Below are 14,723 nucleotides of genomic sequence, written 5' to 3' on the forward strand. Positions count from 1 at the left end.
CATTTGCAACATCACGTCGAAAAGGCATCTGTGGCCGTTTGAAATCACTAATTATTCCATCGAGTGCGGCTGTGTGTGAAAATGGCAACTGCCTTCACCCACAAATGGGACGCCCCGCCCGTCGTTGCAACTCGGTACAGTGATGCATGAGGGCCCACCGTAACTCGAGTACTACGTTCCACTGACCCTTCACAAGTCTGTTCGCGACTGCACAGATAGTATGGGAAACAATGGGACCACAGCAGAATGAACATATCAACCAATCTTACACGGCCATCGGGTACAAATACATGATTGCAATAGCAAGATGCCATTCCCCGAATTGCAGCGTTGTGCGCGGGACGTGCCCGGCCAAAGGGGAGAGCAGTTTGCACAGGTGGAATTAATCACCACAGGTGGAGGCCATACAGCCTGAAAACAAATAAATTGCACAGCCAGTCTCCTCCCACAACCACACCGAAATGCTACCGGCAGGACTCGCGATGTTGGCCCTGGGGGACCTGATAGCACTGCAAGTACTCCAACTCCAAGAAGAAGACGAACACCAACTACAACCGGCCGCACGGAGGAGACGCAGGAGGAGGAGGAGGCCAAGGCAGGGCCAGCAAGGGCCGCCAGCACAGCCACTACCACCACGCAGGCAGCCCGCAATCCCACGCCTCCGAGCACATCCGTTCAACCTCACTGATGAGCAGATCCACACCCTCTACCGTCTGGACCGGGACACCATAGCCGCCATTGTGGACATGACACAGGCTGACCTTGTCAGCATGATAGATAGCCCAACCGCCATCCCACCCCTACTGAAGGTGGTGTCTGTACTCCACTTCCTGGCCACAGGCACCTACCAGCACACAGTCGGACAGTTGCATGGCATTTCTCAGCCACTGTTCTCACGGACACTATTTCAAGTGCTCGATGCCCTCCTGCAGCACGCAGACGACTACATCTCTCTACCACGCTCGGAGCAGGAAATTACCAACACAAAAGTGGGATTCCATGCACTTGCCGGCATACCGGGTTGCATTGGTGCCATCGACTGCACCCATGTGGAATTGGTCGTCCCACATGCCATGGAGGCCCAGTACCGCAACCGAAAACAATTTCATTCCCTGAATGTACAAATGGTGTGTGACTCCAACAGGATCATTACACATTGGTGTGCCCGATTCCCTGGATCAACCCATGATTCTATGGTCTTGAGGAACTCTACAATACCACGCTACATGGAGCGACACGCAGGGAACAGATCCTGGCTACTCGGTGAGTCTCATTACATGCATGATTATGTGGGGTATGTGATTTGGCAATGACCTGGCAGGAAGGGGGGGGTGTGCGTACGTAGCAATGGCATTCCACATCATACGTTTCTCGTCCACATACAGGTGATGCTGGATATCCACTGAAGAGATGGCTCCTCACACCAGTCCGGAACCCACGGGACCAGCATGAGGAGGACTACAACCATGCCCACTCACGTACCCGTGTAGTCATTGAACAGGCATTCGGCCTACTGAAGACTCGTTTCCGCTGCCTCAGCAGGTCTGGCGGGGCACTCCTGTACCGCCATGAGAAGGTTGCAAAGATGGTCATGGCATGTGTCATGCTCCACAACATGTGCGTACGTAGAAATGTGCCCATGCCCCCTGACGCAGAACTGCAAGCACCTGATGATGGTCATGATGAGGGTGGGGATGTGGCAGCACCTCATGGAGTCTGCGAGGCACCGGAGGCCCGTGACATTCGTCAGCATCTCATTGATGCATGCTTCTAGCACTCACGCCTGGTGGCTGATACATGGACACGGGACTCGTGGCACTGTGTGTGTCTGGGACATGCACAATATGGACTGTACGCCTATGATGGCCTAGTACACAAAGATCAATGTCCACACATCTCATTGGTTGATCGTGCACTTTTTATGGCATATGTGATGTCATGTTGAACACCCTATCGACCCGCCACCCAAGTGAGCCCAACACACCCCCTCCACCCTCCTACCTCCCCCCCGAACACCAGTGTCCAAAGATGCTCATTGTCAGTGGGCTGTCGCTATTGCAAGCCCCCTCTGCGGGTATCAGGGGCACCCCTGCCTGTGGAGCGCAGGTTCCTCCCAGATCTACGTTGGGGGCTGCCCTGGACGGAACTTGCAACGGATGATGTGTCTGCCTGCTCACGTCCATGCATGTCCCTAAGGGTTTGCGAGAGCTCAGTGAGCACACGGCGCACTGCGGCAAGTTCGGCACATACGTCTTTGGACGTCGCATGCAGTTCCCCCCTCAGGCTCTCGGTGCTTCTCTCCATTTGGACTCTCAGGCTCTCGGTGCTACTCTCCATTTGGAGTCTCAGGCTCTCGGTGCTACTCTCCATTTGTGCCCTTAGCGTCTCTGTACCTCTCTCCATTTCTGCCCTAAGTGTCTCAGTTGATGTTTCTATGTCTGCCTTAGTGCCCCCACATTCATCGGCATGGTCCTTGAGGAGTGTGGCCAGTTGCTGCTGTTGCACGATTAACTGGTCGAGGGACTGTTGCCTCTGCTGGGCCATGGCCATTTGCGGGGGTGTCACAGAGGGGCTGTTGTCCTCATGTTGCCTTGCCACAGGGCTTGTGGGGGATGGCCAGTCGTCGTCTTGTGGGTGCCCCTGCGTGGTATCCTCATGTTGTACGGGATGGGACAGACAGGGGGATTGGGACAGGTCATGGATGGATCTGACTTCGACATCCCCGTTTTCTGTGTCCGAGCATGCTGCCATCAATGGGGTGTCACCTATGGTGCTGCTGCCACCAGAGGCAGTGCCTTCTGTGGCATCCATTGGGGGGACCTGTGGTGGTGGTGTTGTGGGCATGCTGGCTGCTGGGGTGCCTGTTAATGTTCCCTCCTCTGTGCTGCCACCTGATTTGTGCTGCTGCCGTGTCTTGATGCGTGCAGCTGAGGTGGAGGGTCTCTGGCCGTTGGTCTTGGCCCTCTTTGCAGGTGTGCTGGTAGGGGTGTCCTGAAGCTCGTCGTTTGGATCGGACCCTGTGGTGGAGTAAAGGAGGGCGAGGGTTATTGATGGGTCTGTGGGAATTGGAATGGCATTGTATCACACGCTTTGGGGTGGTACCTGAGGGTGATTTGGGTCGGGGCCTTGGAGGTGCTTTCATTTGTGTGTGGAGTGAGGGTGCAGTTGTTTGGCAGCCTGCAGTTAGGGTGTGCCTGCTGCACGTGTAGTGCGTGTATTAGGGGTTTTTAATTATTTATGTATTTATTGTGGGTTTTAACGTGCGCTATCAGGCCGATGTGTGTGGACGTTCTCCTGGACATGTGTTTCTGTTGCACTATGTGGACGCATGGTACTTCACATGGATGGACTGTGTGGATTTGGCATTGTTTTATCTGGCCCACCTACCTGAATCTTCGGATGTCTGCACTCCTTTCTCCATCCCTCCGACTCCCTCTATGCTCTCCATTCCGATGGTGGAGGCACAGATTTCTTCCCAGGGGGTCAACTTGATGGGTGATTCAGGACCTCCCCCGGTGGCTGTGGCAATGTTGCGGTTGGCAGAGAGTATGCTGCGGACGCGTATCCGCAGGTCGTCCCATCGCTTGCGGCATTGCTGTGGGGTGCGGGGTGCGGTCCCCACCGCACTTACCCGCTGTGCCACCAGAGCCCATATGGCCTTCTTGTTTGCAAGTGCCGTTCTGGTCATTTGCGTGGAGAAGACGACGGCAGCATTCTCCTGGAGGGTCTCTGTTAGCACGGTGAGTTCCTCACGGGAGAAGTGGACCTGCCGCTTGCGGTCGCACGCTTTCTTCGCTACTTTTCCCATTTGTCTTGGTTTCGCTAGGGTGGATGACGGGTTGGGGTGTGTTTCAGGGTAGTGATTTTAGTGGTTGTGTGGTTTTAGTGGTTTTATAGGTGTACGGCGGGATGTTTCCCGTTCCGGGCCCATGTTTTTACTTCCGTTTCCGTATATTTCCGGTCACCGTACTTTCCGGTAGGCGCACACTGCGGTGACCGCTAAGAGGGGTGGCGGTATTGCACCTAGGGTGCCGTACGGCGGCGGTGTGGGCCGTTTTGGGGTCATTTCCGCCATCGCGGACTTTGCACTTCCGCCATGGCGTGGTGCTCGTGCCCGATGGGTCGGAATGGGCCGCACTTTGCTCCTTCGTGCAATGGCGGAAACGCTATTTACCCTGTGGCGGTCCGGTCAGTCACTTTCCGCCAGGGTCGTAATGAGGGCCAATGTGTGTGATTCTCAATGGCAGATGTAAATTACAGTTCTCGCTTTGTTCATTGCAACCCTAGACGTTTGCATCTGTGAAGCCTCCCAATTTGAGTAGCACTGGGATATTTTGTTACAATGGAAGATGAGGCCAGCAATGAATGGTTAAGACGATGCAATCTGCCATGCCCCATCTTGGTTGAACTTGGACAATAAAGGTGCCACACAAGTAGAATACATGCACACTGAATGAAAAGATTTTCAGACATGTTGTACTGTTCCACAATGGCGGGCCTGAATGTGATGCCGAGTACAGAGACGCCCGAGTAAAGAATCTTTGGTCCATGTGTACCTCCTGGAGCGTTTGCAAGCCCCTCCATGCGAGTGCTGTTTGCTGGCTTGCACCATTGGTCAGATCACTTTCCTGCCTTCCTCTCCTGAATTCCGCAGATGCCAGCTAAATAGGGCCTCTGGTCGGCAGAGTCACAGGTGGCCATCTTTGACAGTTGCAAGGGCACTGTTCCATGAGGACAGAGTCACATTCATTTTCTATGCAGTTTATACCATTCCGTTCTTAGGCTTCCTATGGTTCCCTACCTCAAAAGACTCACTGGGCCTCATTACAACTCAGGTGTTAAGGGTTAACGCCGTCGTTAACCCTTAACGCCTGATTCCGATTTTAATGGCTGCTTTTAGCAGCCGTTAAAATCCATGGCGCTAAACCGCCTTGGTGCTAATTACGCCACTGTAATTTACGGTGGCGTAAATAGCGCCTTCCCCACTCCCATTATGCCCTATGGGGCAAAAATGGGAATGGGGAAGGGTAAAATGGGAAATGGGGATTTACCGCCCCACTCACCTTGGAATGGGGCGGTAAATCCGCCATCCACCATGGTGTAAACGTAGTTTACACCATGGTGGTAAAGTTGGCGTACTTACCGCCTGGGTCGTAATGACCCCCACTGGCCCTTTCAACCTTGTACAGAGTCTTCCTTCCTAAAAAGAAAGGGTTTTGCAGAGGTCAGAGAAAGGGTCTTGAAGAGCAGGCTTGGGAAGTTGGTTGAGCCTGGGTATCCCCTCCCCCCAACACATAAATTTGCTGGTGCCTAATTCATAGAGGTTTTGATGGTCCCCATCTCCTTCAGCTTTCTCACCGCATCCCTCCGCCTAAGTCATTGGCCTTCATCACATTAGCTGTTTTGTACATTGTGAGGCTAATACCCACCTGGCATCGTTTACCAAGGCCATTATGGCTTAACTGAGTGATAGCTGCTCTCTTAAACCATCTTGTACAATAAATGAAAGACCACCAATCAACTGTTCACCCCTGATCAAGCCAAGCTGAAGGCATAATGGTCCAGCCTAGAGCTGAAATGGCAGCGATCCTTAGACCCGGGCATAAGGAGTCCTCCCGGGCACAAAAGAGACAGTGTAAACACGCCACCCATTTTGCAAAACAACAATATTGTTGAGGATGTTGTCAGCAAAGGGCAAAGTTCTACATTTTACAGCCATGAGTGATATCAGAGGTAAAATAGAAATGAGCTGATCGCCAGTGTCATTTAGTTATGATAAAGGTGAGTCAGGTGGTAGCCAATCTGGATTACTCCCCATCACCTTTGGGCCCTTGTCCCACAATAATGCACTAAGATGCCATGCCACCTGTGATCGATTGCCATCTGCAAGGGTTTAGAATTCCTATATTCATTGTGAAATGAGGCTGGTAATTCTATCTCTGAAAGTGGGATCTGCTAACTAGACATCACTTTCAAATGCCCCCCTGCTAAAATAAATAGTACCAACATGTAACTATGAGGTCAACGTATATAAAAGTTAAAATGCATCAGAAGTGAATTCCCAATGAATATTAAGGACATTAGGTTAATGCAAGAAACAACTGGACATTGAAATTGTCAAGAACAAATAATGTTATGTTATTAACACTTGAAGCGCGCACGTTCACCGAAAGGCATCTTGGTGCAAGGATGAACAAGGTAACAAGGCAAAGAGCTAAAGTTTTGAGTGAACGCCTAAATTGAAGATGATTAGCAATGCTTCTGAGTGCAAGAGGCAGTGCGTTCCATGAAATACTCCCAGCTACCGAGAAAGCATGCCCGCCTAATCTTGCACGACGATGTTTAGGAATCACAAATAAGTGAGACAGGCTTGAGCACAGAGTTCTCTCAGGAGCATAATGTACATACTTGTCCTGATGATAATTCACGCCTTGATGGTAGTAGACGCAGTGAATTATGCAAAGGGATTTAAATTTCATGCGCCGAGCCACAGGAAGCCAATGCAGAGCCCTGATCACAGGGCTAATGTGTGCGCCATATGGAGAAGCAGTAGCAATCCGAGCAGCCATATTCTGCAGGAGCTGGAGCCAGCGTACCAACGTCAATAGTTGGGCTAGATAGAGGGCATTACAATAATCGATCTGACTATTGATGAGAGAGGCCACAACAAGGGGGCAGAGATGGGCTGGAAGAAAAGGCAATATCTTGCGAAGAGTTCTCAAGATAAAGTGGCCGATTCTGCATACCATGCTGATCTGGGAGGCCATAGAGAGAGAGGCAGGGAAGATCACGCCCAGATTTTTAACTTCCTTCACTGGCTCGGGAGGGTCACCCAGTAACTGAGGCCAGAAAGAACAGGAGAGCGAAAAAGAGTCAGGAGCAGAACCAACCACCATGATCTCGGTATTTTCCCCATTCAATTTTAGCCAATTGAGGTCCATCCATCCCATCACAGCTCCCAGGCCAAAGCTGAGGACATCCCAGCCTGGTCAAGTTCTAAATGTATCAGGATTTAAGTGTCGTCAGCATATGCATTGCACTGGAAGCCGCGAGAGTGGATGAGATCCAACAATGGCTGCATGTAGATATTAAAAAGAATAGGGGACAGAGCAGAGCCTTGAGGGACACCACAGGACAGTGAGTGGGTGGTGGAAGGAAAAGGAGGGAACAAAAGAGATTGAGACCAATCCTCCAAAAAAGAAGAGAGCCGGACAGAACAGGACCAGAGACGCCAGCCACTGCCATGTGAGACAGAAGGGTGGAGTGGACGAGAGTATCAAATTCCACCAAAAGATCAAGTAAAATCACTGCACCCATGCCACCCTTATCTGCCAGCAGGGTGAGATCATCCAAAACCGATACCATGACACTCTCGGTCCCACGCCCTGGTCGAAAACCAGATTGAAATCAGTCAACAAAAGAGGATGATTCAATGATAATACAATGATGTATGAAGAACTCAAGAAGAATTTGATAAATAACAACAAATAATAGCGTGATTCATGAAGAACTTTGGAAGAATTTGATAAATAATGATTGAGGAAATTTGGACATGTTTGATACCATAAGATATTAATGTATATCTTTTCAAAAGGTATTGAATCAGAATAACAATACATTTATTTTGAAATCTTGAAATAAAACAGAGGATAAAAAATGTCTTTTCGTCGTTTTCTTTTTCTTGAGGTTACATTGGAAGTCATCAACATAAAATAAAGAACGTTTGTCTAACAGGCACTATGCTATAAAATAACTACTCAAATTTGGGATAATTTCAAACTTTTAGGGAAACACAGACTTTGCAGTTGCAAACAAGCGATGAGACTACCATATCAAAGGAATATCGCCTTGAGAATTAGTGAATGCCTGCAGTGAATAGTATTTCTAAGCATGTAACTATGTAGAGACTGTTTGCTGGCATCCATTGCAGATGCCCTGTAGTTGGCAACATGGCACTACCAGAGTGGCATCCTAGAGACATCCTGAAGAAATGTAAACATCCAGCATCCAGGGACTCTCCTGTTAACTTGTGGCAGTTGATAAATAGTTAAATATAAGCCATGTCTGTTTGTGACATGGTAGTCTCTCGAAATTCACAATTACACTGACCAAAACCTTTTTATGCCATTTTATTTTCAGCTTGACTTCTAGTGACTTTCCTGTCAGGGCCTACTGTGTATTGACAGTGTGGGACTGAATTGCACCCAAGCTGAATCCCAGTGAAAAGTATTTACAGTGATTCAGAGACAGACTGTGCCAGGCCAATGTAAATGACACAGGGTCGTCATTAACACAGACTCTTTGCTGAAGACAGACAAGAGATGGGGCAGAGTAGAGTACAGTATCCCAGGAGAGGGGTTTCACCATCTTGGGATTATCATAGACTCCCCAACTTCCTGTGCCCACTCCTCCTTTCTGCAAACAAATCAATCTGGGTATGACATCACCAGGTTGAAGACTCTGAAACAACAGCCATGATTGGACCCCTTACAGAAGGCTAGAAGGTAGAAGGTTGCCTATTTAAGGGGATGCACTCCTGCCCATGGTATAATCTTTGCACCAGGAACATTTTTGGGGGTACAGTCAGTTCCAAGTTCTCAACATCCCAGAGCAACACTTGAGGTGACCTGCTAGACGGACAAAGAATACTGCGAACTGAAACCATTGGTACCCAAGAAACTGCTCAATGGAGGTGATAGGCCCTGCAAGGGCTCTCTGGAAACTTTCCTGGCTGGTTTGTGCGAACAAAACACTTGCTTGCCTCTCGGCACCCTGACCGGCATCCTCTGAACAGAAGCCAAGAAACAGATATGGACCCTGTTTTCTAGCTTCAATACATTTTTGAGCCCGCTTGACCATCTCAAGACGATGTTTAAGCCACTGCAAGCATCCTAAGCTCCCTTCGACACTTACTGCTTTCAGTCCACGGTCGAGCCATCTATCCACTGACACAACCCATCACCTGCCTGTGCTTCATCTGTTTTTAGTGGATCAACACTGAAGAACCTCAACACATCATTGGAGCTCTTCGAGCTGACTCAACCTTTTTGATACGCCCTTTTGACCCATCCCCAGCCTGTTGGTCACCTGACTCAACTATCTCGACACACGTGATCTATTGAGAACAACCAACTCAAAAACAACTCCACTCTGACACTACCCATTGCACCGCACCTAGAAACCCCAAGAACAAGCATTTAAGATATTTGAAGATGTATTGATGCCCCTGACCTGCCTTTAAAGGCTGTAGTTACTAGTAAGACCCCTCTCTACATTTTCAAAGATATATTCAGTGAACTCGACATTGCAGCTGGAACCTGTCCACATTGCACCTTACCTGTGCGCACCTGTCATCATATCCAGAGTTCTCACTTTCAATACAATTCTGGATATTCTGTGCATCTCTTACAATGGGTTTGTTATATTATTTCATGTGAGAACCACCTTACTCTAGTTGTTTGTGTTGCAACTGTAGCAGCTCCCACCGCTCCTGAAGACTTAGCCAGCCCTTGCCCCATGTTGCCAAAAGAAGAGAAGGGCTGCGCCTGTGGCACCTTTATGATTGACATCACTGCTAGTTTAGTAGTAGTGTGGGGGGGCAGAGTAGGAGTTGAGCCATTGCTCATCCCTAGTCATGTCGCCACACCACTGTACTAGGTGCCTTGTAGAATGTAGAGAACAAGTCCCTAGATATAGTGATTTGCCCATAGAGCTGTAGATACAGTGTCATCACACTCTTTAAGAAGGAAAACACGTGCAGATCTCACTGTGGTTTATACTTATGGACCAACATATCCCAACTTCCTTTCCTAGCACATATTTCAGAAAAAGATTGTTTCCATTGCAGGACTTTTGGAGGCCCAAAGTCTGTTTTCTGACTTGTAATCTGGCTTTCGGTGAAGGAGAGCGGCATAAACTGCTATCCTGGGTATCACAGAAGATGTGTTGAAGCGGAGGGGCTTGAAAACCTCTACACAGGATCCTCCTCAACAGAGTCACTAACATGTTAGGGATTCTTTACTAGGCATTAAGCCGAATCAAATCCTTTTTGACTTGGAGGGCTGAATGCATGAGACCGGGAAAGCATTGTTTGGGGAACATGGAGGTTATCGGCATAGTGACTGAAGGCTCTGCCCTCCCACCTTTGCCCTTCAGTATTTGCCAGTGTCCATTGGCGAGGCAGATTGAGGGGGTTGGCATCGGGTTTCAAATGCATGTTAATGACAACCAGTTTCTGGCCAATCTAGATCTGAGGGAAATGGACAGTTGGTAGTTCAGAGATATCCTGTTATCCTGCCCTGCGACCATGGTAATTTTCTGTGCTGTCTGTAACTCATGGATCCTTTTTGTCACCACTTTCCTTTTGAGAGGCATGTTAGTTCTGTCACAAAGTGGGACCATTACCATCTTGAGCTACTTGCATATACACCCTCTGCTCAGCCCGGTCCAATAGGCTACGCTGATCCAGGCTCTGGAACATGCTAGGCTTAGCTACTGGAACAGTGTGTACATGGGTTTGCCTAAGAAAGGTTCAAACAACCTCCAAATGGGTAAAACCCATGCCATCATGCTAATCCGGAGCTGTTATGGTGCATGCTTCCCAAAACTGGCTTGGCACTTCAGAGGGCAACAGATTAAATTGAAATCAGTGGTTATTCTGTAAAAATCTCAGATGGTCATTGGTCCGCAGTACTTACGGGCTCAGACATTTCTTCCAGAACACCTGAACCTCATTGGATAATAGGTTCATACCACTGAAGGTGGGAAATCAGAAATGGGGAGGGGAAAAAAGTGTCATCAAGTTAAGTTCTCATATTGCCCAACCCTGGTCTTAATTATCCAATGCCATACCAAGTATTTATTTTCAACCAGCAAAAGAATGTCTGTATAAATATGGTTGGAACTTTCCTTTTCACTGTCTGGAGTATAATGGATTTTAAGGTGGTGATGGCATAGGGAATTTGAGTATTTATGTGTGCATAGCATGTATACTTTAATGTTTGTCAAGGATTCCTTAATTGGGTGCACCATGAGGCTGAGCATTTGGTATTTGAGCACCTGATGAATGCAATGTCAATTTTGTTAAATGCACTTAGCGATATGCTGTTGAACCCAATGCTAATTGCCTAAATTCACTCTTTTGCAGGAATGAACCCCAGCATAGTCTACCCGTCTTGGTACAAGAACGTGGTGGCGCTCTGGATACTCTTCGGGATGGCGTGGCTAGCTTTGATCATCAACCTTTGCATAAGTTTATGTGAGAGCTATGGAGGTGCCTGCAAGTGCTGCCAGAAGAGGACAAGCAAAGAACTGGAGCTCGAGCTGATGGACATGACGCAAAATGGCAATCTCCACCCGGTGCTGCAGGATTCCGAGGACTCGGAAAGCTGCTCCAGCAAAGACACAAAATCCGAGAATCCCGACTGAACCGAAAAAGACATTCAATGTTAAACCTAAGAGAAGAAACACTGCCCGGTCCAGTACTCCTCCCAGCACCGTTGAATTGGACTAGCTAGAACGGGTGGTGTCCTTAACTATTGCAGCGTGCTGGAAGGATGCTGTCCAGGCATGGTGGGCACACATTGTTCAGACAATAACTAGCAAAGGGCCGAGCAAAAGATTTGACTTGTATCTATGCAGCAAAGCTGCCCCTTATCACAAAGAGTGAGGCTTTGCAGTGTAGTCAGCCTTAGTCATGCAGACAGTCAAAAGCTTCTGAATCAAGTGGGTGGTCTATGATTTGCACGGGCATTTCATCTCTTAAAGTAGTTACACATTTGGTCATAAAATGCACACTCCTGCTTTGTGATCAGAAAAAATATAAATTGAAGAAAAATATATAAAAAACAAGATAAGGAAAAAAACATTTTTCATGTTGTTTCCATCTGTGTGAAGGACGAAGGGTGTTCTGTGTAGTCACTCCTGATGACAGAATGCCATGTAATATGCATCTTACCAAGGAAGTCTTAACTGAGTGTACCGGGCTTTTCTAAGGACTAGAAGAGGCGGCTCCCTTCAGAGAACACCTTACGTTTAGACCAGGTCCCAAAGAGCAAGTCACAGAAATCATAGAGATGAAGTTGATGTTAGGCATCTAGCATGGCATTGGAGGTGGGAATCTGAGTGTTTATCCATGACGCAGAGCAAGGGTCTGCAACCTTTGGCTCTCCATATGTTTTAGACTTCAGCTGGCAAGAACCCTAGCCAGCACATTCAATGGTGAAGGATATTGTGAGCCATAGTCCAAACCACCTGGAGAGCCACAACTTACTAGAGCACTGTTAGATGTTGGTGGGTGCCAACAGGATATCCTGCCTGAATGTCATCTATGCTGGTGTAGCCATGAGTACTGTTACCTTACAGCAGGTGTTTGAAAACGTTGGCTCTCCAGTGGTTTTGGACTACAACGTCCATCAGCCATAGCCATCATAGTAAATGATGATGGATCATGGGAGTAACAGTCCAGAATATCTGGGAAGCCACAGGTTGCAGACTCATGCCCTACAAGAACACTTTCCATAATAAGTTTGTCCACAATGGATCCCTCATTGTCTTGAAAATATTGCATTGGTTGCTTTACAGTATTTAGGACAGGGAATCTGCCAGGAAAAGAGTGCTCAGGTTTTAGGAAGATGTGTGCATCTGTCAGTGGAAAAAAGCAGATAATGGAATTGATATCAGGAAGCTAAGTTGGAATAATGGGATTATAGGGAAAGAGCTTTAATAGATATGGATACTTTCCCAGTGGTGAATGCAAATGTCTTTGACTTTAGTAAACACGCTTAATCGAGAAACAGGTAAAAGGTGATCCAGTTGCAACGAACTGCTATGTAAATAATTAAACAAAAAGTAGTTTAATGATTGTTCAATAAAACATTGATTTATACAATCATTTCAATTAAAAAAGAAATTAAATTGGATTGTTAGTAACAGTGGTAGTGAATTGGATGCTTCACAGCCTTTAACCTTGAATTAAAAGAAGCTATTTGCTTTGGAGGAATATTTGCAACACATATGCAGACAAGACCAGAATGGTCCCACAAATATTCACTGAGTACTAGAGAGTAATCTAGGATTCATAGTATTGTTTTTATGGCCCCGCTCAAGCAGGGCAGGAGAGGGTGCAAGGAACCGAAGAGGGGACTTTGGTCTGAAACTAGGAGAATTAATTGGTATGTGTAACTCTTATGGAGGTACAACAAGATGGTAATTTGGTGTATCAGCTGTTTCATGTGGTGAGCTAGGATAAGTTACAATATGTTTCACAGAAACAGTTGTAGCTCCAAATATTACCCTCCCACCAAGTGGAGACAAGTTAAGCGCAAGCCAGTTTGTGACACACGATCCATCTAAGGGTCTGAAAGACCAAACGAAATATCGAGGCTTAGTACCACCAAAATGAAATACGCTAATCACGAGTTCAGAGTTATAAGTATACTTTTTAATCAAAGTACAGAAAGCTATCTGGCTCTCAAGCGCCTAGCAGTGTGTACCAGCAGACACTGTGAGGGAAGAGAATCCTGGACATCATGAAGCATGCATTATTTATACACAGTCCAAGTTAATATCTTACAAGTGTTCATGCCGAGTTCACATGACAAATAATGCAATTATGTTTGTACATTTAGCATGTTTTTCCTCTCCGTCAAATACAATGGTGACAAACTTTGTTCTGTCTGCTCATGTTGATTTTTCCTTGTTTTCCAGCTTATAGAAAGTGCAGTTTCAAGAAATGAACACAATTGGTTTCTGCAAAGGCACACGGTTTTATTGTTTAGCATTTAGTTCCACTGTTTAAATGAGGATGAAGCTATTGGTGCAGACAACACTTGAATTGAGGTTCACTTTGGCTCCAAGGTTTCTTAGCACAAGACAAACATTCTTCTGCCAGCAGCCTCAATGTTGACATAGTTCAAAGTTCATTTTGCTCTGATGCAGCCAAAAACAGTTTACCATTTTAGGACAGAAAGCAGGAGTTAGAATCAAAATGGCGGATGGTTCTAAGATGGTGGCAAAGTCAACTCTATTCTGGTCTGTTTAAATGTGATTTCCAGTACAAATGCGAATGCGCTCAGTCCAGTGTTTATAATCGGACGGTATTATGTGAATTTAGATTGATAGGGCGAAAGGTAGAATTGAGCATACTCTTTGTGGAAAGATTAACACAATCCAGAATTGTAGATTCACTCTTCAGGGAAGAGGAGGGAGTTGATGTTCTTCAGTGGTCCGAGTGTAATGATATATGAAGAGAGGCCTGCAAGATCAGACATGTGTTGATCACTCAAGGATTTGCTTATTCAAAATATCCTGCAAAGATTAGTATGCTGCACCAAAAAAATAATTACTTTTCTCATATCATTTAAATGAAAGAATATGTGCAAATAGACTTCAGACAGTGAATGACTGAGCCGAAGCCTGGCAGCTAGGAAAATATTCTTTCCTTTAGCTCTGGGTGAATTTAGGAACCTCCTCATTCCTGATGACTTTTGATGGGTGTGGTTGGTCTCCATGACTTGAGTGTAAAAGCATTGAAGGTGTATTTGTGACATTTAAAAGTAGATTTAAAACACATAAAATCACTCAACAATATGATTACAATGCATCAACAATTCAACATATTATAAACAAAGATTCATAAGAATAAAAGAAAAACAGATCACTTCATATTCATAATAACTAAATGCAAACATTATAATCCCTACGCAGTTCTTGCTGTAAAGAAT

The 14,723-nt window shown here is 46.7% G+C and overlaps 1 protein-coding gene across 1 annotated transcript in view; it reads left to right on the forward strand.

Moving 5' to 3' along the window:
* The window catches only part of KCNK17 (potassium two pore domain channel subfamily K member 17), a 242,749-nt gene extending 229,833 nt beyond the window's left edge, over window positions 1–12,916 (forward strand). Inside the window, exon 5 of the mRNA XM_069608753.1 lies at window positions 11,147–12,916. Within this exon, the coding sequence (XP_069464854.1) occupies window positions 11,147–11,427 (281 nt within the window). The 3' untranslated portion in view covers window positions 11,428–12,916. The remainder of the gene's footprint in view (window positions 1–11,146) is intronic.
* The last annotated feature ends 1,807 nt before the right edge of the window (window positions 12,917–14,723 follow it).

This window comes from Ambystoma mexicanum, chromosome 4q (genome assembly GCF_040938575.1).
Source record: "Ambystoma mexicanum isolate Mex_15411 chromosome 4q, UKY_AmexF1_1, whole genome shotgun sequence".
NCBI lineage: Eukaryota > Metazoa > Chordata > Amphibia > Caudata > Ambystomatidae > Ambystoma > Ambystoma mexicanum.